A 26,571-nucleotide genomic window follows, 5' to 3' on the forward strand; every position below is an offset into this window, starting at 1 on the left:
CAAGTGATTAGAAAATGACTAAGACAGGGTATAAACTACCTTACATCCAGAATTCCACATCTGGTGAAATTCTTCATTAATTAATCTCCACTATTATTTCTATCAGTCAAGAGGCATTTTCATATTATTTAACATTCAACTCTGGCTGCTGGGAAGTGATTAATAACTATGGGATGACTAACAGAACAGGGTGAATTTGGCAGGTATATGTTAGAATAAAGCCATGAAACAGAAAACAGATATAGATACATTCATATAATTGAATATTGCCAGTATAAATAAAATAATTCTCATATTTTGAATCAGTATAATCCCAATATAGTCAATCAATCAATAATTATTTAATGAGACATATAGGCATAGGCTAGGCATAGCTTGTTAGTTTCTTCTTAGGCTATTGCCAGATCAAAATTAGTAGTGAACTTTACAATTTGAACACAGTCTGATCATTCCTTATTTTAAACATTAGCCAAACAAAATTATTCCTTTTACATATTAAAAAATGTTTTGGATATAGTTAATCCCCCAAATTGTAACATCAGTAATGATGACCACTGCAACAATGAAAAAAATGTTAATTTTCTAAGAATTTGATCTTCTATTCATAATGTAGATACATGTACACAAATACACACCAACATTAGTCATCTATTTTCTCAAAATATGATCTTTCAATAACTTTTTATTGGATTCATTTACAAATCACTAAAACTGCACTAGAATAATAGAAAAGTGTCAAATTGCAACCTGAATAGTATTATGTTGGATTTCCCCAGAGATCCTGAACAAAATATTTACCATCTCACATGGAAGAGATTTATCTCATATTCTAGTAATTTTTCTTGTGTTCTATATCTGATAATCATTTTGGTATCAAAGAGATATAAAAATAGAAACCAGAGAATAAATGAGTGGAGAGTCAGATGAACTTTTCCATCTTATTTATTCATTTTAAATTAGAAAATAACATTGTGTGATTTATTGATTTCAATATAACATTTGAAATATATATACATTGTCAAATATTCAATCTAGTCAATATTTTTATTACAACTCACTACTGGCTTCAATAATTAATTAATAGGCTAACCTCTAACACTTTGAACTAGTGACTTTTAAGTCCCATAGGATAGCTTAAATAGTAGCAAGGTAAATAGAACAGTGGTAAAATAAATTTGATCTTCTCAAGACCTAAAAAATATGTCATTTTGAATATATAACTAGTTAATATTCACATTACACTGTTACTGAAAAAGAGCAATGGACACTTGCCAGTATTATTTTCTTAGATAAATATATATGAATTTTATGCAGACTTTACTGAAAAGTCTGCTCTGAGCTTGTATATAAATATATTCTCTTACTGCTGCAAAAATTTCATCAAGTTCTCCTACTTTGTTTAGATTTTCATTCTGATTCTGGCTCCAAATATAGAGATTATGTGGTTTCTTTTAAAGACAAAGAACAAAATGGAAGTTTCTCATTTGTGGTTCTTTTCTTCCTAGAAGAATCATTTCTTTAGTCTATGTCAGTTTATATTGAATCTTTCAAAATATCAGGTGTTATTTTTTATAAAATTAAAAGTAATGTAAAATCATTCTGATGATATGTCTGATATGATAAAGGAACAACTCAATTAGTTGACAAAAATGAGGAAATTTATCTTAAAATCATAGCCTAAGATTTCCATTGTTTTTAACAGGAAAGCTAATTATGGCCCAACATCCACTTTTATATGGAGTGGGTTCATATCCTGAGACATTTGCTTACAGCATTCTATGTAAAATGCATGATCCAGTACCACCTGTGTTTAAAAGATCTAAGTTCAAATGCCAGTCCTGCCACTTTTTTTCTTGTTATGTCATCGAGTGAATTGATTAACTTCTGTGAACCTCAATTGCTTTTATTTGTAAAAGTAAGAAAGTACTTGCACAGTTCATATGACTGTGCAGAAGATTAATTTAGACAAACAACAGAAAGTTTGGAATAGTGTCTCACATGTAAGAGTTCAATAAATGTTAGCATAATCATTTTGCATTTTGAACAATTTTAATCATACCTCATTCATCATATGTGATAGTGTAGATTATGAAGTATACTATATAGTTGCTTACAGGTGATAAATTCTGCCTATGAAATAACTATGCATTACCTTTTCTTTCACTTAATTTTATAGAAGTACAAGGCATTATTATTGTGTTAATCTCTTCATTTAACTTCTTATTGAAGACATTTCTTCATATTTCCATGAACAATGACAAACACTCCTTCTTAATATGCCAAATTGAATTTCTGGAACAGTAATTATTATACGCTAATACTTTTTATAATCCATGCAGTGGATGGAATGAGGGAAAATTAGGGAATCTATTTAATGCATCAGTACCTTATATGATTGAGATAAATCTAACAAAATATAGGAAATATTACAGTAAAAGTTTTAAGCCTTTGCTGGATATTCTAGAAGAAAATCGTGAGACATAAATGCAATACATATTTTACAACACGGGTAGGTACACTTTTTCTATAAAGGAATAGAGAATAAATATTAAGGCTTTGCAGGCCATCTCCTCTCTGTTATAAATATTTACATTTAAAATTAGCTTTAAATAAAGCCATATAGACATAGATAACATGTGCATACATGAATGTAGCAATGTTGTGATAAAACATTTATGGATATTGAATTTTAATTTTATAATTTTGACTTTTCATCTGTCTTTTTGATTTCAGATGTTAAAAAATATTAAAATATTTTTAGTTCACAAAGCATACAAAATGGATTGATTGAATTAGGCTCATAGGCTGTATTTTTTAAACCCACCTTCTAGGGGGATATTGTAAGGTAAGAAATCAGTACACTCTGTAAGACAAAATTATGAATATATATACATAACATTTTATTTAAGATATTTAGAACTTTAGACCTCAATTAGTGTTTTGATTTTCAGAAATGTTTTAATTTCACATTCGATTTAGAATCAGAATTTTGTCAGGATACTCTCACTACTGTTAGAGAAGCCAAAATAAATCTCACTAGAAAAAAAAATTACCCTGCTATGAAAGAGAAATTAGAAGTTAGTAAAGTACATTAGAGTCAATTCCTTCCATATCAATAAAGAAATCTTGTGAAACTGTAAAACTGTGGCACAATCTAAATCTTTTTCTTAACTTCAATGGGCATTTAGAATATACAATAAATTCAGGACACTTCAAAACAGAGAAATATGTATAAGGGAACTTAGAATGTATAACTATAACTATGTTCCAATATAAAATGTAGTGAGTGCTCTAATAGAAGCATATTTCATTAGCCATAGATAATATATTTTAAGAAATGAATTATGAAAACGTGCTGAAACAAGCCATATATTACCACAAATAGATTAACTACTGATACATAGTGTAAGTATATGTGTGAGGTATCATGAAGTATTATCCCTTTTCATGAGGCTTAGGTATCTAGCAGCTTCATAAATAGCTAGTTCTTTATCTTTATGTACATAGGAGATGTTTCTAAGGTAAGTTCTGGAGAATGTAAAGGGAATATTGCCAGGTGGCATTTGTTTTTAAACCCTTATGACAATATGCCTCACTCTTGACTTAAAGTTTATCATGCTGCATATTGAAGAAGTACTTAGAAAAACACATCATATTACAAATTTTCTGTCCTTCTACAGAACAAAATGCCATGTTGTGATATGAGGCTATAAAAATGAAAAGTATTTCCGCTTGATAATTCTAGCTGAAAAATTATCCCCTTATTATAAGGAAGCTATATTTGCATTGACTATTTATCAAGATTGCTTGAAACCCAATGCAGATTTTTATGAGCCAGAATTCTATTTCTGTATCAGTGGTCTGTAGACTTATTATACTGAATGTTATTCTGGTTATTCTCCTAACATAGAAGCTGTTTATATTATTTCCTCTTTTATTTTTGGATATGACTTCCTCTATTTCAGAGCTGTCATTGTTCATTGTTAAGCTGTAAATAGCTATGGCCTCTCTGCTACTTCTTGCTTGCCTCTGATAAATGTTTACATATATTGTTGATTTATTACTTTTTTACTGTGATAAGAATAGTTAAAATGAGATATACTGTATTCACAATTACACATATACTTATCATACTGTCGCTGTCCTTCATGTTCATCCATATTGTTTCATGACAGGATTTCTTTCTTTTCTGAGGATAAGCAATATTTCATTGTGTGCATGCACCACAATTTTTTAATCTATGCAACTGATCATGGTCACTTAGATGATTTCATTATTTGTGAGTAATGTTGACATGAACATGAGACTGTGGTCATCCTTTAATTATCTTGATTTCAGTTCATTTGGATATGTGCACATAGAATTTCTGTGTGATATAGTAGTTTTGCTTATAATGCTTTGAGGAACCTTCATAACATTTTTTCTTAGTAGCTGCACTAATTTACATTGTTACCAAGAATTTATAAAAGTTCAAATATTTCATATCTTCACTAGTACTTACTATCTTTTACCATTTATACATTTTAGCAAGTGTGATTTCCATTTTTGTGTGAATTTGAATTACCCCAATGATTTTGCTGTTGACTAACTCTTTAAATGTCTTTGAATAAATGTATATTCATTTATCCACTGTAATTTTTAATATATATTTTGAATAACACTTTGTCATATACATGTGTGTGTGTGTGTGTGTATCTTTCAATTTTTTTTATCCAGTTGTATAGTTTGCCTTTGAATTCTGCTGATTGTTTCCTTTGCTGAGATGAAACTTTCTGGTTTTATCTAGTCCCACATATCAGCTTGATGCTGCTGTTGTGGTTTTTATGTCATATTAAAAAATCACCACCTGTATTAATGTAGCAATTTTTTTCCTTTTGTTGTCTTCTAGAAAGCTTAGAAAATTAGATCTTACCTATAAATCCTTAATTAATTTGTGTTGCTTTACGTATGTTGTAAGATAAGGGTCCAATTTAATGCTTTTCATGTGGATATTTGGTTTTCCCTACACAATTTAGTGAACAAATTATCTTTTTCCACTGCATATTCTTGGAACTCTTGTTGAAAATTATTTGACCCTATAGGTATGGGAATAATTTTTGAGCCTTCTATTCTGTTCTAGGATCCATTTTCTCATTTTATACTTGCAGTATCATTAATTGCACTTCCTGAAAGGATAGCACTCCTTTAAAAATATAAAGGAAAGTTGTTTGACCCATTTTTTCTCCAGCTTTTGTGGTGTTTGGAGTTTCTTTCTTTTTCCACATTTTTAACCTTTAGTTTGTTCTGTTTTATCTTTTATTCTGCTTTTTCTTATTTCTTTTTTTCTGTTACTTCTAATACTATTCATTTCCTCTTAATCCTTAGTAGGATATTTTATTTAAGTTTTCTTACCTCTTTCTCATCTTCCACTCTTTGATTTTAAAATTTTACTGTTATCATGCATCAGTTCTCTCCCATTCTGTCTTTAGTAGCATAAACATTAAGCTTTTTGACTATTTAGATAGTTAAATATATGTTTTTACTATTGAAAACTCTTCTATTGTTAACAGAGTTAAAGTCATTCCAATTGGTAGATATTTGCTGCAAGTCAATATGTAGGTTGTATTAGTGTTTATATTATCACCATAGATCTATTTCCTGTGGACAATTGTGGGACATTTTTGATTATTATGCTTTGTTAATATCCAGTTTACACTATTATTGCTGCTGATTTTGTTGCTATAGCCAAGATTACAGATTTATCCATATCATTTGGGTCTTTATTTATGCCTTAGTGACATTAAAACAACTAGAGCCTATTCTTTTTTTGTTTTAGCTTATTGGTACATTTTAGGTATACAGTACAATTACATTCATTATTGGGATCTTGTACCTTTACATGACAGGTCTTGGTTCTCATTTTTTCCCCTTGTGTCTGTCTAGGCCCTATTCTAAGAGAACTACATACTGAGCCAAATACAATGCAACTTTCATTCCAGTCAAGATTGATATATATTGCAAAAACTATATTTCAAAATTGATGGCAAATTAATTAATTTCCTTAATGAAGAGCACTTACAGAAATTTATGACCACCAAACCAGCACTCTAAAATATTCTAAAAAATGTAGAGACAATGGTGCAAAAGCTGTGAAAATATCTAGTAGAAAGAATACACTAGGTAGAGGGAGCAGTTAAGTAAGAAGTTTTTAAAAGACAATGAGCAACAGGAAATTTATGCAATGAGAGGTATAAGTAAATATCATTCAGTAATAACTCTCAGTGTGACAAGTCACCCCAGTCAAAAGACAAATTGGCAGAGATTCTAACAAAACAAAATTCAAGATCATGCTGTATGCAAGAAACACATTTAACACAAAAACAAATAAATAGACTAAAAAATAGTGGATAGAAAAAAAAAATACCATGCAATGGAAACCTAAAAACAAGCAGGGGTACCTATCTTTTTTTTCCCCCAGACAAAATGGGCGTCAAGCTAAAACTGATCAGAATAAGCGAAGATGGTCACTATATGTTGGATAAGAAAATAGGAAGCAACAGCAATTATAAACATATATAGCTAATAATGCTATACCCAACTTCATAAAACAATCACTAGTGAACATAAAATATAGGATAAGCATCAGTACAGTTATAGTCGAGGACCTCAATGCCACAGTGTTATAAATAGATCAACTAGGCAAAAAACTTGTTAAAAAATTCAGAATTGTACCAAATCTTCAAACAAATGGACTTAATAGATATCTACAGAATGTTCCACTCACAAAAAAAGAACACCCATTCTCCTCAGAAGCTTATTGAACTTTCTCCAATGTATACTACATGCTGGCAAATAATGCATGCTTAAGTAAATGCAAAAAAACCTTAAAATTACCCTGTGCATTTTATCATATTGTAGTGCAATGAAACTTGAAATAAATGACAAAAGAAACCATAGAAATTATGTAAATGTATGGGAATTGAACAACTGTTGGACAAACGTATGGATAACAATTGATCCATTAATCAATGATTCACACAGAAATTCACTGAAGAATTAGTTCCTAGAACTGAATGATATTGCCAATACAATATATTAGAACATATGGGACACGAAGAAAGCATTCCAAAGAGTAGAGTTTATAGCTGTCAACACTCATATCAGAAAAACAGAGCAAGCCCTAAAAATTAAGCTAATGATGAACCTCAGGGTCCTGGAAAAGCAAGAATGAAAGTAAAAATAAAAATAATATCCCATGTTTTCTTTCATGAGAAACTCAAAATAAAAATAAAGAGGAAAATAAAAGATAATTTGAAGAAGGGAGATCTTTTCAAATGGAAATTGAATCAAAAAGATGGAAGAAGGGGAAATACAGAAGGAAAAGTGGATGAAAGAAGAATAAAATAAAGTGGATAGAGCTTTTGCGAAATGGCAAGAAGGAGCAATGAGAGAGGTCAGCAGTAGAGGATATAAAAATAATTAAGATGCGTTATGTAGATGATTCTACTACCCATAATAAATGTAATCATCATGCCTGGCAAATATACTACTAAAAATTACAAAAACATAATATAAATGATCGGCTAAAAGCATTCAGTAATGTTTTAATTAATTAAAGGAAAATTAGTATATAAAATGATGTACTTAATTTTTTTTCCTCATTGAGTTTATTGGTACATTTTAGGTATACAGCACAGTTACATTCATTACTAGGATCTTGTTCCTTTACATGACAGGTCTTGGTTCTCATTTTTTCCCCATACCCCTGCCCTCCCTTCACCCCCTCCTCCCCTCCCTATTTACAAACATTTTATTTCCATTTTTTCATTTTCTCATATTTTTTCCTTTCCCTTATTAACTTACTCCTACCCTTATGATGTACTTAACTTTAAAGTGAAATCAGGAATAAACAAAGCATACCTACTTCACATTTTATAAACATTGTCCTGGTAGTCCTATTTAGACTTATGTGGCTAATAAATGAACATTTAAAAGACAACCGATTTGAAGTGAAATGAAGTGAAAAACTATCATTTGTGAAATACATGACCATATATTGAGTAAACTAAGGATTTCACAAGAAAACTTTCTATATAATTTATTAAGCAATGTTGCAGTATATAAAATCAACACAGAATAATAAGTTGCATGTTTGTATATTAAAATAAATAATCTATAAGGAAATTTTATTTGAAAAAATTAACAGTGGCATAAAAAACTACTTAGAAATAAATGTAACCAGGAGACTGGCCACACATCATTCAATAAATGCAAATCAGAACAACTTTGAGATATCATTTTTAATACATTAAAGTGATTGTTATTAATGAAAAAGAAAAAAAAATAAGTATTTGTGAGAATACATAGAAATTGAATCATTTTGCTTAACTGGAATAAATATTAACTTGCTATGGAAAATAAGATGAAAAATTTTCAAACATAATACAGAGTGTAATCAAGAATACCCTATACCATTACCCAGTCGGATTTATCCCAAGGATACAAGCATGGCTCAATATAGATAAATCAATAAATGAAATACATTATATTAACAGAGTCAAGAACAAAAACCATACGATCATCTCAATAGATACAGAAAAATTATTGGACAAGATTCAACAAACATTCATGTTATAAATACTGAAAAAAATTGGAACTTGATAAAGGCTATCTATGATAAACCAACAGCCAATATCATTCTGAATGGTCAAAAACTGAAAAATTTCATGCTAAAATCAGGAGCTAGACAAGGATGTCCACTATCATCACTCCTGTTCAATATAGTTCTGGAAACTTTAGACATGAGAAAGAAATTAAATCAATAAAAATAGAAAAGGAAGAAGTTAAACTGTTATTATTTGCTGATGATATGATACTCTACATTGAAGACCCAAAAAACTCTGCCAAAGAACTTCTAGATTTAATTGCCACTTTCAGTAGAGTATCTGGATACAAGGTCAACAATCAAAAATCAATAGCCTTCTCAGACTCACTGAGAGACAAATTAGGGAAACAATTCCTTTCACGGTAGCATCCAAAAAAATGAAGTATCTAGGAATCAATCTAATGAAAGAAGCAAAAGACCTCTACACTGAAAATGACAGCACTCTGAAAAAAGCGATCAAAGAGGATATAAGAAAATGGAAAGTTATCCCCTGCTCCTTGGTAGGAGGAATCAACATAGTGAAAATGGCCATACTTCTAAAACTGCTATACAGATTCAATGCAATCCCAATTGAAATTTCAACATTATATCTTACAGAATTCGAGAAAATAATCCAAAAATTCATTTGAAACCAGAAGAAACCTAGAATAGCAAAAGCCTTTCTAGACAACAGAGACATGACAAGGGGTATTACAATCCCCAACTTGAAACTACTATAAATCTACTGTGATAGAAACAGCAAGGTAATGCCAAAGAGAAAAATCCAAGGATCAATGGAATAGATTGGACTACAAAGAAACAACTCCAGATGTACTCAGCTACCTCATCTTTGATGAAGGAGCCAACCATCCTCACTGGAGGAAAGATAGCCTCTTCAATAAATGGTGTTGGAAAAACTGGATCTCATCCTGCCAAAAATTAAAACTAGACCCTTATCTTTCACCATATACTAAACTAAACTCAAAACAATCATTCCCCCCAAATATAAAGACCTGATTCAAAAATGGGCATCTGAAATGAACAGATATTTCTCATACAAAGAAGTAAAAGCAGCAAATCAATGTATGAAAAAATGTTCCACATCACTGGTCATTTGAGAGTTGCAGATGAAAACAGCACTGAGATCCCACCTCACTCCACAAAGAATGGCTGCTATCAACAAATCTACAAATCACAAATACTGGTTGGGTTTTGGGGAGAAAGGAATCCTACTCCATTGTTGGTGGGAGTGCAGACTGTTGAAATCACTGTGGAAATTAACAAGGCGCTACCTCAAAGAACTAGGATTAGAGGTTCCATTTGACTCAGGTGTCCTTCTGCTAGGTATGTTTCCAAAAGAATTGAAAGAATCATACCACATTTATTCATGTGCATTCATGTTTATAGTATCACAGTTTGCAATAACTAGAAATTTGAAACAGCGCAGTTGCCCATCAGCTAGAGACTGGTTAAAGATTTTTTTTTTTTCTATAAAATGGAGTACTACTCACCCATAAAGAATGAGAAACTAGAGACATTCATAGGAAAATGGATTCATATTGAGGCCATACTCAAGTGAAAAAATAAGACACATATGTATAAATATCAAATTGTTTCTCTGTTGTGAAAAACTAAAAGTGTAACTGAGATGCAAATTGTATAACTGACAGTGTGACATAGGAAGAGAAGGGCTAAAGGGTAGGGGAAAGGAAATAAGGGAAAATATAAAGAATAAGAAAAGGAAAAAAATGGAAACAAAGACTTTGTAAATAAGAGATGGTGGAGGGGGTGAATAGAGGGCAGGGGGTATTGGAATAAAAGAGAACCAAGATCTTTCATGTAAAGGTACAAGATCACAATGATGAATGTATCTGTACTGTATACTAAAAAAGTACCATTATATGTATCTTCGAAGAATTAAAAGCAAGATCTCAAAGATATATTTGTAAAGCCATGTTCAGATAAGTATTATACACAGTTCTGAAAACATGGAAACATTCAAGTGTCTAACAGTAAAAGAATGTGTTGGGCCAGGGATTTAGCTCAGTAGTGCCACAGCCTTGTAGCATAAGATCCCAAGTTCAATTGCCAGTACAAAAAGAAAAGGATAAATAAGGTGATAATAATGTGATATATATGATGAAATATTATTGAGTAGATGGAAGAGAAGGTTGGTTCATTATACAGTGGCAATGAGCTGTGATGCCATTATACTATGTGAAGTAAGCCAATCACCAAAAGATAGCCATTCTATGATTTAATTTACATGAAGTACTACTTACAGTACTCAAATTCATGGAGGCAGAAAGTATAATTGTGTTTCCTAGGGCATTTGGGAAGGAGAAATGGGAGTTGTTGTTCATTGGTTATATAGTTGCTGTTTTGCAAGTTGAAAATTATTCTGGAGATTTGTTGTACAACGGTGTACACATACTTAACACTATTGAACTTTACACCTAACATACTTATATATTTTGCATTAATGTGTTTTTGGGGAGTTAGTCATGTGTTTTACCTTTTTTTAAAGTGGCAGAGATATAAATGGACTAAGAGACACAATGATGAGATTTGAGAATTCAGAACATTATATATTTGAATACAAAAGGGTACCGCAAGCCTCTAAATGATGAAAAAGACAAAGATGCAGATCTTTCTATAAGAAATGCAGCTTTGCCAGCACCTTCATTTTAGCCAACTAAAACTCATTTCAGATTTTTGAGAACTGTAAGATAGTAAATTTGTCACCTTATCCCCCCAAAATATTAAATATAGAAGTACTATGTGGTCATGCAGTTCAAGTTGCCTGTATACAGCTAGAAGAATTCAAAATCGAAATCTGGACAGATATTTGTACCTCAAAGTTTATGGCACTGCAGGAAGAGTGTGTTCATTGGCAAAGTAATGGGTAAACAAAATGTGGTATATTCACACAGCGAGCTGTTTCTCAGCCATAAAAAACAATGAAATGTTGACACAGGTTGAACCATTACTTTGAAAACGTTATGATGAATGAAATAAACATATCACAAATTGGCAAAATATATATAATTTAATTTGCTTTGAATACCTATAGTGTTCAAACTTAGAGACAAAAAGTAGTATGGCGCTTGACAGATCCTTAGGAGAGGAATTGTGAAATGAGTACAGAGTTTTGATTTTGAAACATAAAAAATATTTTGACAGCGAGTTTTAGGATTTATTGCAAAATAATGTGAATTTATTTTATGCCACCATTTTAAGTCAGTATGATAGTAAATAAAATATTATGTCTATTTTACCATAAATTTTAGAAACAGAAGACAATGTATAATACAGATGCACTGTCAAATAATACTGTTAAGAAATCTGTACCAGAAAATTAAGCTGAACTTGATTAAATGGCTATTTTGGAATTTGAACACGAGTGCTAACATTCTGAGGTTATTAAAGTAAAATTTCTTATTCTATGTAAAAACAAACAACTGCCATTTTACAGTACCAGAGTAATGGAGTCTAACAGATTTCCATATCAATTTTATATTATCTTGTGCATAATATTCACATAGAAATTGTCTTGAATAAAGACATAAATAAATCCACTTTAAGGTTGATATTAATATTCAATGTAATTGGCATTATATTTTTTCAATTCTGTTTAGTGAAGTATTAATTTATTGAGTGTAGCTACTGTGTTTCACTATGTAGGTTACTTCTATAGAATGTATAAAATGTAGCACAAACTAATCAATAGAAATCAAGTGAAAAAGAACATCTTATATTTAAAATATTTAAAGAATATAAAGCAATTAATATGTATTTAATAGGCAAACATAGCTTGAATATTACAGAGAGCAAAATTGAAACGAGAAATGTGATTAGATAAGTGATCCAAGAGGATATTCAAAGAGGAATTATCAGTCAATAGCACAAAGTGTTCGGTGGAAAGTGTAAGTTGATGTCACATTGCAGTGACAATATGAAATGTTTGCAGTTAACTTGGTTGAAATTTGGAAATTACTGAATGGTTTTGAGAAAATTAAAGGCATGAATGGAACTGTATTTTACTAATAGTAGTTAGGTAGTTTCTTACAGTATAGTTTAGAGAATAGAATGTCAGTCATGCATATTAATTGAAAAAACTGTGAAAGGGAGTCAGATTCTGAACCAGGCTGACAGAAACTCATAGGAAGAAGATGAAAATCTAAAGTAATATTTTTGATTGGTGTATAATTTCATATAATCCCATTTAACATTTAGAACAACTCTGCAAAGTGCTTGCTGTAATTATTAGCATTAGTGAAAAAGAATCTATGTGATAAATCAATTCATTTAGGATCAGAGACCTAATTTTTGCAGATCCACAACGTTTAGCTTAGTGTTTTAATAAAAACTCATGGTGCTTGCTTCAGCAACACATATACTAAATAAAAACTAATGGTCTTTTCCTCATAGCACACTTCAAGAGCCACTCTTTAGTAAAAATGATACATGACTTGAAAACAAATTTTGGAGCATAAAGGAAGGAGTACCAACTAATGTTTACCTTTGGAGAAACAAAAAGTGAGATAGTGTTTGACATACTGAGTTAAAAGTGACACAAATCTTTCTGTTGGTGTCAAACTGGATACCTGAAATCTGAGTTGACACTTGCCTGTAATCTCAGCATTCTGGGAGTTTGAGACAGAAGGATCCCAACTTCAAGCTCAGTCTGTGTAAGTGGGTGATTTAGTGAGACATTGTTAAAAAAAAAAAAAAAACATTTGATTTCATATGCATTTGAATGATAGCTGATTATAACAGTGAGTAAATTTCCAAGAGAAAAGAGGTAGCCAAATATACAATTTTTAATATACTGGCTCTTAGGAAAGTGAAGAATTCATGCATTGACATGGGAAAAACAGAGAGAAATACTGAGGTGGGGGATGGAACTCAGAGAGGAGACAAACTCAGGTGGGAAGACAGAAAACAATATTAAAACAAAAAGATTTGATTCCAGGAAGAGGAAGTCATACACAGTGCACATATACAATCTGTATCATCATAAACAGAAATTGTTCCTATTGAATTTTAATGGACATTTCAATATATGCACTTAGAAATATTGATTTAAATCAGAAGTTTTCAATTTTTTTTTTAGCTGTGATTTTAATGTGTGGGAATAGTGTGTAAAACTTATCCAGTAAGCACTTGAAATGTATCTCCAAGTGTGCAAAAGTATTTCTAACAATGATCTTTAGCATCCTAATTATTTTATGAGTCCATACTTAATATGAATATTTCTTTGGAAGAAATGATGTGGCTGTTATATTGTACTATGCTGTGGGTGTTATCTGACATAATATTCATTTTGAATTTTCCTTAGTATTTATTCTAAGTATACTGTGATAGGAAAGGAATAATTGAAAATTGGGTAATCAGAGTTTACCTTGTTTTTGAGATTTTCGATTTTCAAATTTCATTCACTAATTGATTTTAATGTCATCCTAACTTTAAACTCTACCTGAGATATAGTTTTTATTTAAATTAAAGATAACAATGTACCTAAGCACAATACATTATAAATACTTTGTACACTGAACTGATGCCTGAATTTGAATATTAAGTACAATTTACTTGTTAAAATATATATATATATGCATACATTCTCTTACTATATCTGATATATGTCCCTAGAACTCATATCACCAAGTGCAATGAACTTACCTCGTGCCTCTATCCTGGTTTCTAATATAGTTCGCCAGTGAAAGGAATAAAGTTTCCTTGAAGAAATAGATGCTCTACATAAGATGAACTTAGGAGCCTGTTGTAGTAATAGTAAGGGAATAATTAAAATAATCCCCAAATAGTTGAATATGTTAAAGTGATACAGCAGCCAATCATAAAAGTTCCTACCTACTAAATATAGAATAATTTAAGCAAGAGAATGATTAAGTATTATTGGTTTATAAAACAAAATATAAAATAAAACTCTGAGCTGATAGTGATATAAATAAATCATGTGTGTATAATCTCTATAATTCTGTTACTGCTTTAGCAAACAATATTAATATAAAAATACTGATTCAAGACAATTTTTTTAAAGTTTATGAAAATAATGATCTTTGTCGCTGAGAGTATCTTAGCACAAGCTTTAATATTTGTACATAGCACTTTAATGTATATTATTTCACTTAATACTGTTAAGAGTTCTGTGGCATAAGAATTATTGTTGGTTTTATTAATATTTTCTTCCCTAATTTGGACCTGAAAATTGATGCTTAGTAAGTGCTATGGCTGAAACCATGAGCCAAAATAAGATTTACCCCTGTAACTTGATTTTGTCATAGCAACAACATGCTAACACAGAAATACAAAATGACTTGTCCAAGGTCACCCAACAAATAGGGAGCAAGGTTTGAACACAAATTTAAGGATTTTGACTTCATATCATAAGTTCTTTTCATTAGTTTGCTATTACCATTGTCCCATAATGTAGTTAATATACAAAGAAGCAAAGAGTTGGATATTTTCTAATGCAGTGGATTCTACTAACATATCTGGCATAACATTATGATCACTAAAACGGGTGTGACAGAATTGAGATTTATAAGTTGTATGTGATTATAAGGTCAAATTAGGTATTAATGGACTAGCTTTCTTGGTACTACTGTGGTGGTTTATTTGGGATTTTTTTGTTATATTTTCTTTAGATAACATCAAATGCTAGATTATATTTTTGTTTATTTTTATACCTTTGTATTAATATATTTGTTGTAGTTTGAATGTTATATTTTTATATATTTATATCATGGGTACAATTATCTTATTTTTTTGAATTAACAGAAGACAAAGTTGTTTCTGCATTTTGAAACATACTGGATTTCTGTGTTGTTCATAATTATAGGGTTTTAATACCATAAAATTAGCATTTAGATTATAAAATGTTTCAGTACCTAATACATTCCATATGTTTAGGTAAAATAATCTCATATTACCTGTTATTTGAAGGTGTTTTTTTTTTTAGCCATGTTAGCCTGAAGAAAAATCAAAGAATAAAATTTTTCCTGGTCATAAGCTGCCAAATCTATTACTCCTTTAGAAACTGTTCTGCTTTGCTTTGATAGTCATGATGTTAAACAAGATAAATAGATGCTGAATGTTTGATTGGTATAATTAATGTGAACTAAATTAATAATCTTTATTAATGAATTTTACAAAGATTCTCTAAAGGTTAGGATGTTTCATAGAGGAATCATGTATTTGAGTTAACAGAGAGAGTGATGCCACGTTGGGCCATTTATTCTCAAAAGTGCCTAAACCAAGTTAGGGATATATAAACTTAAATTTAATCCTATCTTGTGGTCAGAAATGATGACTGGAAGCAAAACAGGTAACAAGTCCTGTATTTATATATAATCATGCAAATATGAAATTTTTAAACTTTCACATATTATAAGCCTGTATGTGTGTTTGTCAGCATTTAAATTCTAAATGCATGATATTAAAAATGCACGATGGCAATTTTCATTATTTTAAATAGAAGTGCCATCACATTTTCCTAAAAAGTAAAAACCAAAAAGTGGAAATGTGTAGCTTTTTCCTGATATATTGTCATATTGTAATAAATTCCTGACATATCATAAATTTGTCATATTCTTTCTGCCATATTATAAATTAAATTGCATAATTATCAGATTAGATATTTTTTCAAGAAATATTTCTGATATGTAATGAGTTCCTCAAGGAGATGTTTAAGAAACAGTCAAAATGCAGTTATTTTGAAGCAGGACATTATGCATAAAGACATAATGTTGTGATATCTATAAGAATAAAAAAAGAATTTGGTATTTTTAATTCTATGCTTGAATATATAGAAATTATTACTAGGGTGAATCATAAATTGTTATAATTCTTCTTGTAATATAAATACTAATCATGACTCTCACTATACTGGAAGATTAGCCAGCAATCAGTAGCAAGTATTTCAGATTAGGGAGTAAATTCTTATTTATTTTAATCCATGATGATGTTTTTAGAAATCAAAGTGCATAAATTTCCACTAGATGTGTACATACACTTGGGAAAATGATCACAGCTTTTAAAAAATGATGTGATGGACCATATTGCCATTCTTAATTCCCTTTCAGATTATATACACAACATCCCGATGAAGTAAATACTCCCAGGTCTGAAGAGCATTTCCATGCCATAAATCATGCAGAGAAAACTCTCCATAAAATGGAGAACTACTTGAAAGAGAAAAAACTGTGTGATGTGTTGCTCATTGCTGGACATCTTCGAATTCCAGCTCACCGGTAAATATCCTTACACAGAATATTTGGACGATAGAAAGTATAAATGATGGAAAATAAGTACACAGATAAATTGGAATATTGAGTGAATAGATTTTTTCTATATTGTAAAAGCATTAATGTATATGATCCATTTTTCTGTACTACATTTAGAACAGCCATGTTTTGCAGAAATTGGTAAAATAATGATAACTCTCCAAAAACAGATCAATTTATTTCTTTAACCTTTCTAAATTCACTACACTTTATTGAATTGTGAAAAATTTAAGCAAAAAGTAGAGTATGTAATCACACAAACTTAGTGAATACATTGTATGCTTTCAGTAAGATTATCGATGTATGTAAATATGCATGATCTTTCTTCTTTGTAGGTTGGTTCTTAGTGCAGTGTCTGATTACTTTGCTGCAATGTTTACTAATGATGTGCTTGAAGCCAACCAAGAAGAGGTCAGGATGGAAGGGGTAGATCCAAATGCACTTAAATCATTGGTGCAATATGCTTACACAGGTATGTAGTGGATATGCGATAAACCACAAACATCTAACATTAAAAAACATATATTATTTTTTACCTTCTACAAATAAAGCAAGTGCAAGATAAATAAGTAACTATCCTGCGGTTTTGGGAAAGCAGAGTTATGAGTCCAGCTCAATAGAATAAAAGAACAAGATATAAATAATATGCTGTAAAATAGTTTGCCATGATAGAAGAGTTATTTTAACATGACAGTACAAAAACACATGGATCTTGGATAAGGTGTGAATGCTCCGGCTTTTAAAGGTGAATGAAAGTGGAATTTTCTAATTTTATAGGACAGATTTAGTCTCTTCCCTTAACATAGTGAGGTCATACTGATTCAAACTATAAAACAAAAGGAAAAAGAACAATTTTATAATAATTATTTAATTTTTAAGATACCATAGATTTAATTTTTAATTTTATGGACACATATTTGCAATACACAGTGACTACATTCATTTTGGTACATTGAATATCTTAATTATTTTTAATATTTCTTTCATGTCTCCTTTCTCCTCCTGAACTGCATCTCTTTATCCCTGTCTCTTTTGAAAAAGATCTATCTCCCTCCTTTCCATTATCTTTTATTTCACTCTTTGTTTATACTTTGGGTTTGTCATATAAGAAAACCCATAAAATATTTCAGTTTGTGTATGTGCTTTATCTTACCTTTATGATTTTAATGTGCATCCAGTTTCATACAAATGAAATAAATTTGCTCTCCTTTATGGCAGACTAGAGTTCCCTTGTGCAAAAATACCACATTTTTTCCTCATTGACTTTATTGATACATTTTAGGTCTACAGTAAAATACCACATTTTTAATCGATTGTTGATGGTCATGTATATCACTTCCAAGATTTAGCTGTTACGAATTATGCTACTAAAAACATGCAATTGCATGTATTATTGTAACATGGTATCTTTAACTCTTTCATGAAGATTCCTAGAAGGAAAAAAGATCCCTATTATTTGAATACATTTATTTCATTTATATACTCTTCTAAGACCTAAAATATTCCCAATTTTTTCCAGAATTTTTTTCCGAACATATTTACTTGTACTGTCACTAAAAGAGCTTTGAAAAATTATGTGATCTTTTTATATTTTTCTCCTAAATGATTAGATTTTTTTTCTTTCAAGTAGTTGTAAAGTTTAAAATATCTAATTCAATTTAAACAGTTATAACTTTTAAAATATTGCTTTAATTTGCACTTTAAGTATATCCACTTAAATCTAAACATTATAACTATGTAAAACACCATCATTTTAAAATCACATTAATATGACAGTTCCTTAAGTTAAACATGTCCTTTATAACAACCATATCAACTTCTAAGTATGTACCCAAGAGAAGTGAAAACATATCTTCTCAAAAATGTATGCACATATGTTTGTATCAGTATTATTCATAATAATCAAGTAATATAAACAACCAAAACGTTTATAAATTGAGAAATTCCTACATTACTTTTCATGTGAGCATACTGTCAGTTATTTTTTTCTCATTGAGTTTATTGGTACTTTTTGGGTATACAGTAGAGTTACATGCATCATTGGGATTTTGTACCTTTACACGGCAGGTCTTCATTCTCATTTTTCCCCTATAACCCTCTCCTCCCCTCACCCCCTCCTCCCTTTCCTATTTACAAAAACTTTATTTCCACTTTGTTATTTTCTCATATTTGTTATTTTCCCTTATTTCCTTTTCCCTACTCTTCCCACTTTCCCTACAACTTTAGCCCATTTCTTCCTATTTCACATTATCAATTATACAATTTGGATTTTATGTATACTTTTAGTTTTTCACACCAGAGGAAACGATTCGGTATTTACACATGTGTGACTTATTTATTTCACTTATGAGTACGGCCTCAATATATAGGCAATAAAATTGAATGATGGATGAACTTTTGAAACATGGATTAATTTGAATATTTCATGACAAGAGAAACAAACATATCACAGAAAACAACTTTTTGTATAAAACATCCAAACTAAGGGAAATCATGGAGATGGAAAGTGGTTAGTGGTTATAAGAGTATAGGGAAAATTGGGAGTGAAGGGAGGGCATGAACAAGGGGAAAAAATGAGAACCAAGACCTGTCATGAAAAGGTACAAGATCCCAATGATGAGTGTAACTGTACTGTATACCTAAAATGTACCAATAAACTCAATGAAGAAAAAAAAAATTGGGAGCAACTGTCAACAGGTGTTGATTGTACTTCTCTTAGTTTAACAAGACATTGGCAGTTCTCTTCTTTCAAATTTCAGGATCATAAACAATACAAGAAAATGTGTAGATGGATGGAACCTCTTTACAAAATATTCTACACAATGATCTAAGTAGACAGCATCTTACAATATGTATTACTATGTTCTCTGTTGTTCTGCAACCCTATAGGTCACATACTAAGGTATTTTAGAAAGAAAAACTTTAAAGGAATTGTTTATAGGCTATATTAGCTATCTGAAACATTGTTCATAACTTTTCTACATTTTGGCTAAAATAATAAAGAATAGGCATTTATCATAAAATAATGTGTCGTGTGGGGAATGAATCATCAGTAATGCTTCCTCTAAAAATAATATCACTATACATCATTATAAAATATATGACTTGAGTTGCTTCTGAACCCATTTCTAAAAATTAATTGATGGGGCTGTGGATTTGGCTCAGTGGTTCTGCTGCCTGCCTCGCAAGCACAAGGGCCCGAGTTCGATCCCCCTTAAAAAAAAAAATTCATTGATGGTATGTCAAGTATAGCCCATTTTCTAAATTCATATTTTATTTTTAGTGAATGTTTACAATGCCTATTAGTTTCATGCATATTTGGGAACTGGTATATATATGTAACATCTTTATTATTTTCAATTCCTGTTATTCCCATCTATACCTTTCCTCCTTTCCTTCTTCTCGATTCTTTTACCTATCTCCAAAAGTGTTTCTTTTGTTTCCTACCAGGTCTCCTTTATTTTACTCTTTTGTTTATTAATATTTTAGTTTTCTCATATATACGAAACTATACTTTATTTAACTTTTTAGGTCGGACATAGCATTATGTTCTCTAGTTCCATCTATTTTCCTGAAAATGTCATGATTTTATTCTTTCTTATGGTAGAATAATATTCATATATACAGAGTCTGCCAAAAACATATACAAAGTTCAGGAAATGAATGGCATAAATATTTTAATACCAAATTTATTAATACATCATGTATTAATTACATATATGTAATTGGCCTCCACAATTACAAGAGGTGCTCAAAATGGTGGCTATTTTCTTCCAGACATTTATTAGTATGGTGAACTGCAGTTTGAGTAATCTTGGTCATTGAGATTGCTGCATGTGCATTTTCAACTTCTCTAAGAGCTGGCAATGCAGTTGATTTTCTTCCATATATGACATCTCCCAATGGGCCACATAGGAGGGTAACATCATCTGTTGAAAAACATCATACTATTTTTCTTTTTCTAAAGTGTGTATACATTGTTGGATATATATTATCAGTTTGTCTACTGATGTCTATTGATGAGCATCTATGCTATTTCTAGAGTTTGACTATTGTAAATTGCGCTACTATAAATATGTGTATACGTGTTATCACCATAGTGTGATGTCTTTATCTCTTTGGAGAATGTGCCTAGGAGAGATCTAGCTAGTCAAATGGAATTTTGTTTCTCTTTATTTATTTTTTGGTATCAAGAATAGAACTCAGGTCCTTTCACTTGCAAGTCAGGTGGTATAACAACTGACCTAAATCCCCAGCCTTCAAATGGAATTTCCCATTTTAGCTTTGTTTTTATACTAAAGCAAATAGTTATTTAAATAATTTTTCTTTTGTGAACTCTTTTCAACATTATCTTCATTTTAAGGTGCTGACAGGTGTCAATTTCACACATAATATTTGGGAAATGACTTAATTATCAGATGATGAATGTATATATAATAATAAGGACATTAAAAAGTTCGACATTATACATATTTACCAGGATCATTAATGCCACACAAATGACAGTTATGTGTATGGCCAACTGTAAGATCCTACATAGTGTAATGTTCCTTGAATAATAATGCAAACAGTTATTTCTAGATTTCTTTAGGTGTGTCTGATGTTGAAATTTTTATTTAAGATGATGTTTTTATGAATGTGGGTAATTAAAATTTATGAATGTGTAAATTAAGAAAAAATTCACAATAAAAGACTACTATTAGTCACCACAAAATATTCTCCCTCACTTTGAATACATTTATACCATCATCATTGCCACTTTGTGAAGCATCTTTCATGTCTTTAGAAAGTGTGGTCAGAAATACCACTGCTTTTGAGTGCCATTCAATGGAAAGGTGGGTTTATAAAAGCACTGTGGTGTATCCTCACCAGATCTGATTCTGAGATTTCTGGCTCTTCCTCAAAGTTAAAAAGACGATCAAAGGAAAATATTTTGAATGAACTGATGACATTGAGGCAACCATCACTATAGAAAGAGATAAAAGAGGACTTTCAGAAATGCTTCAGAAAGTACTAAGAACCATGAGGATAAGTGTATTCAAAGTATGGAAGAGTACTTTGATGTTGATTAATTACATGTGCCTTTCATTTGTTTCTAAAAACCTTTAATATAATTCTCTGTTAAGCCTTAAACTTAGTGAAATAAATGATGTAAGTTTCAAATCCAGGTTTAAGTATTTTTACCCTCTTATTACTTTGTTCAGAATTTTTTTTAAATTCTTCATAAAATAAACAAGTTATTGTATATTGTAACGATAATACTCACTGTTCATTTGGTGCAGTATTTTTTCAGATGGCAAAGTTAAATTTATTTGTCTTTCCTGAATGTCCTTTTATGACTAAATAATGGCTTTTTCCAAGGATAACAAAAATGTCTTCAACATTTTATTTTTCAAAGTTTAGAACAAATGTCAAATCAGGAACCATTATAGCACTTGACAATATAGGTTTTATAACTAGATTCCATAGTTTTCTTCAATTTTGTCATATAATATTATAAATCATTTTTATCAAAGTAAATAATTTTCAATATCAACTCTTTTCATAAGTAGCATTCTAAAAAGGATAACCTCAGTAATTTTTTCCTAATATACTCTGTTCCCCTTCAGCCTTTTTATTGGTGTTTATACACAAAATCTCTTGTGTGCTTCAGGTTCAATGTATATTTCCACATTAGCTACTGTGCTCTAAAATGTATAGCCTTACTAAAGATGGAAATGGAAAATTTGAATTAACTAGTATAGTTATATGTTACTTTGTAAGATATATAAAAACTGCTTACCTTTTCAAACCTTTTAGGTGCTCTGCAATTGAAAGAAGAGACTATTGAAAATTTACTGGCTGCAGCTTGTCTCCTGCAGTTGACACAAGTCATTGAAGTCTGCTCCAGTTTCCTAATAAAGCAGCTCCATCCTTCAAACTGCTTAGGAATTCGATCATTTGGAGATACTCAGGGATGTACAGAGCTCTTGAATATAGCACATAAATACACTATGGTAAAATCAATTTTTTTAATTTTTAATTAGCTTGTAGTATCAATATATGAATACTGGGAAAAATTTAAAGGCAAAATAAAAATATAATTTTCAATCATTTCTGCAATCAAAAAGGTTTGACTAAATACCAGAACTTGAGAAAATAAGCATACCACTAAAAAGTAAATTGTGCAAGGATATAGAGCAAGTTGGACATATAGTATTAAGAAAAATGTCAGTTCTCTGTTGTGTTAGAATAATTAGAAATTTAGTCTGTAAAATTGTAGAAATTACTGATTTCTAAGGTAAGTAAAATCTCATGAAGCAAGGAAAATGCTAAAATTAATGGACCAATATTAATTGGAAATGTTAAGAACTGCAGAAATTTGTAACTTAAACGATAATAGGAATTGACTATGTCAATAAAAAGTGCACTGTAGTTAAAAACATTTCACAATTCAGTGTTTCAATTTAAATCATATTAAAGTTCTCACCTCAAGTAATATTTATACTGGACAAAGTGAATATGTCAGTAAGTGGCAATTATATATTATTTTTAAAAAATAATTTTATTGGTACATTTAATATATACAATAAAGTGATATTCATTGTTGGAAATTTGTACCTTCAGTTAATCAAACTTGGCTCTTACTGTTCCCCATCCCTCTGCCCTCTCTTCAAACCCTCCCTTCCTCCTGATCTACAAAGACTTTGTTTTCTTTTTTTTCATTTTTCATAATAATTCCATTCCCTTCTTTTCTTTCCCCTACCCTTCCCATTTCCCCTTTCCCTTTGTCCCTTTTTTACCTATTTCACATTGTCCGTTATGCCATTTTGTCCTTATTTACACTTTCAGTTTCTCACACTAGAAAAACTATTTGGTATTTATATATGTGTCCTAATTATCTCGCTTAAGAGTATCACCTGCATATGCATCTACTTAGCTATACATGTCTCTAATTTCTCATTTTTGTGGCTGAGTAGTATTCCATTTTATAAAGAAAACCATATTTTCTCTATCCAGTCTGTACTTGATGGGCAGTTGGGCTGCTTCCTAGTTTTAGCTATTACAAATTGTGCTGCTATGAGCATGGGTGCATGTGTATCACTGTGGTATGATTCTTTTAATTCTTTAGGGAAGATACCCAACAGGGGAATAGTTGAGTCAAATGGAACTTTCAATCCTAGTTCTTTCAGCTCAATCCATAATGCTTTCCACAGTGATTGCATCAGTCTACACTCCCACCAGCAGTGGAACGGTGTTCATCTTTCCCCACAGCCCTGCTAGCATTTGTTATTGGTTGACTTCAGGGTAGCACCCATTTTTTTCTGGAGTGAGGTGGAATCAAAACATTGTTTTCATATTCATTTCTCAAATGACCAGTGATGTTGAACATTTTTTACTGTGTTTAATTTCTATTTCTACTTTTTTGTCTGAGAAATGTCTGTTCATTTCAGATTCCCATTTTAAGATTGGGTCTTCCAATTTAGGAGGTCTGATTTTTAAAGTTCTATATATATATTCTAGATAGTAGACCTTTGAGGAACACCTGGTGAAAAGCTCTTCACACACATTGTGGCTTGTCTCTTCAAGCTGTTGGTATTTTTTCTTGCTGTGCAGAAGCTTTTTAATAAGAAGACAACAAACTTGATGATTGTTTTTCTCTCTTTGATTTTATTGGTACATTTTAGGTATACAGTACCATTACATTCATCATTGGGATCTTGTGCCTTTACATGACAGGTCTTGGTTCTCATTTTTTATCCTTGTCCCTGCCCTCCCTTCACCTCTTCTCCCCTCCCCATTTACAAACACTTTATTTCCATTTTTTCATTTTCTCATATATTTTTCCCTTATTACCTTTCCTTTACCCTTCCCACTTTCCCTACACATTTAGCCCCTTACTTCCTATTTCACATTGTCAGTTATATCATTAGGATCTTATGTTCTATTACAGTTTTTCACACCAGAGAATCTATTCAGCATTTACACATATGTGACTCATTTATTTCACTTAGGAGTATATCCCCAATATATATCCATTTTCCTATGAATGAATCTAATTTATCATTCTTTATGGCTGAGTAGTATTCAGTTTCATAGAAAAACCACATCTTCTTTATCCAGTCTCCAACTGATGGGCACATGGGCTGTTTCCAAGTTTTAGCTATTACAAATTGTGCCACTATAAACATAGGTGCCCATATATCAAACCAAGTTACTGATTATCTGTAGTAGCTCATGGGCAACTTAAGTTTTGTTCATAATATCTTTTCCTACAACAACGTCCTCAAGAATTCTACCTAACCACTCTTCCAGCCATGTTAGAATTTCTGTTTTAATATTTAGATCTTTAATCCAATCAGAGTTTGATTTAGTGCATGGTGAGAGATATAGGTCTAGTTTTAGTCTTTGGCAAGTTGAAACCCGGTTTTTCCAACACCACGTATTAAAAAGGCTATCTTTCCTCTAGTGAGAGTATTTGGCTCCTTTGTCAAAGATGAGGTGACTTTAGTGTGTCTGGAGCTGTTTCTGGATCTTCAAATCCATTCCACTGGTCCTCAGTTCTGTTTCTTTTCCAGTACCATGCACTTTTTATCACATCGCCTTTGTAGTATAGTTTCAAATTGGTGATTGTGATACCATCTACCTTCTCTTTGATGCCTAAAATTGTCTTTGCTGTTCTAGGTCTCTTCTTGGTCCAAATGAATTTTTGATTGTTTTCTCAAGGTCTGTAAAGTATGCTGCTGGTATTTCTTTTTTTTTTTTTTCCTTTATTGAGTTTATCAGTACATTTTAGGTATACAGTATAATTACATTCATTATTGGAATCTTGTACCTTTACATGATAGGTCTTGGTTCTCATTTTTTCCCTTGTCCGTCCCCTCCCTTCAGCACCTCCTCCCCTCCCCATTTACAAACACTTTATTTCCATTTTTCATTTTCTCCTATTTTTTTCTTTTCCCTTATTACCCTTCCCCTACCCTTCCCATTTTCCCTACACCTTTCTCTGGTGTGAAAAGCTATAATAGTACATAAGATCCTAATGAGATGATTGTATTGAATCTCTATAGTAGCTTTGGAAGTTTGGCCATTTTCTCTATGTTGATTCTTCCTACATAGGAGCAAGGGCTGACTTTCCATTTTCTGATATCCTTTTCAATTACTTTTTTCAGAGTGCTTTAGTTTTCAGAGTAGAAGTCTTTGATTTCTTTTGTTAGGTTGATTCCTAGGTATTTCACTATTTTGTATGCTATTGTAAAAGGAGTTATTTCACTAGTTCTTCTCTCATTGAGTCTGTTTTTCATGTACAGAAGAGCTATTCATTTTTGTGTGTTAACTTTATATCTGGGTACTTTATTAAATTTGGTTATTAACTCTAGAATACATTTGGTGGAGTTCTTGGGGTTTTCTATATAGGGTATCATGTCATCTGCAAATAATGGCAATTTGACTTCTTCCTTAACTTTTTTATTCCTGTTATATCTTTCTTTTGTCTAATCACTGTGACAAATGTTCCCAAATTTATATTGATCAGGGGTCATGATGATGGACATCTTAGTCTTGTTCCTGACTTTAGCATGAAAGATTTCAGTTTTTGAAGATTTAGAGTGACTTTTGCTGTTGGTTTTGAATAGATAGCTTTTATCAGTTTGAGATAAAGAC

At 30.9% G+C, this 26,571-nt stretch overlaps 1 protein-coding gene across 1 annotated transcript in view; it reads left to right on the top strand.

The window, feature by feature from the left end:
- Klhl4 (kelch like family member 4) overlaps positions 1 to 26,571 on the top strand; it is a 119,701-nt gene that overhangs the window by 55,604 nt on the left and 37,526 nt on the right. The window contains exons 2-4 of the mRNA XM_010616224.2: positions 16,729 to 16,896; positions 17,265 to 17,401; positions 22,729 to 22,925. Of these exons, the coding sequence (XP_010614526.1) occupies positions 16,729 to 16,896; positions 17,265 to 17,401; positions 22,729 to 22,925 (502 nt within the window). The remainder of the gene's footprint in view (positions 1 to 16,728; positions 16,897 to 17,264; positions 17,402 to 22,728; positions 22,926 to 26,571) is intronic.

The sequence above is a fragment of the Fukomys damarensis genome, unplaced genomic scaffold (assembly GCF_012274545.1).
Source record: "Fukomys damarensis isolate Sample0158 unplaced genomic scaffold, DMR_v1.0_HiC HiC_scaffold_39, whole genome shotgun sequence".
In the NCBI taxonomy this organism is placed as follows: Eukaryota; Metazoa; Chordata; class Mammalia; order Rodentia; family Bathyergidae; genus Fukomys; species Fukomys damarensis.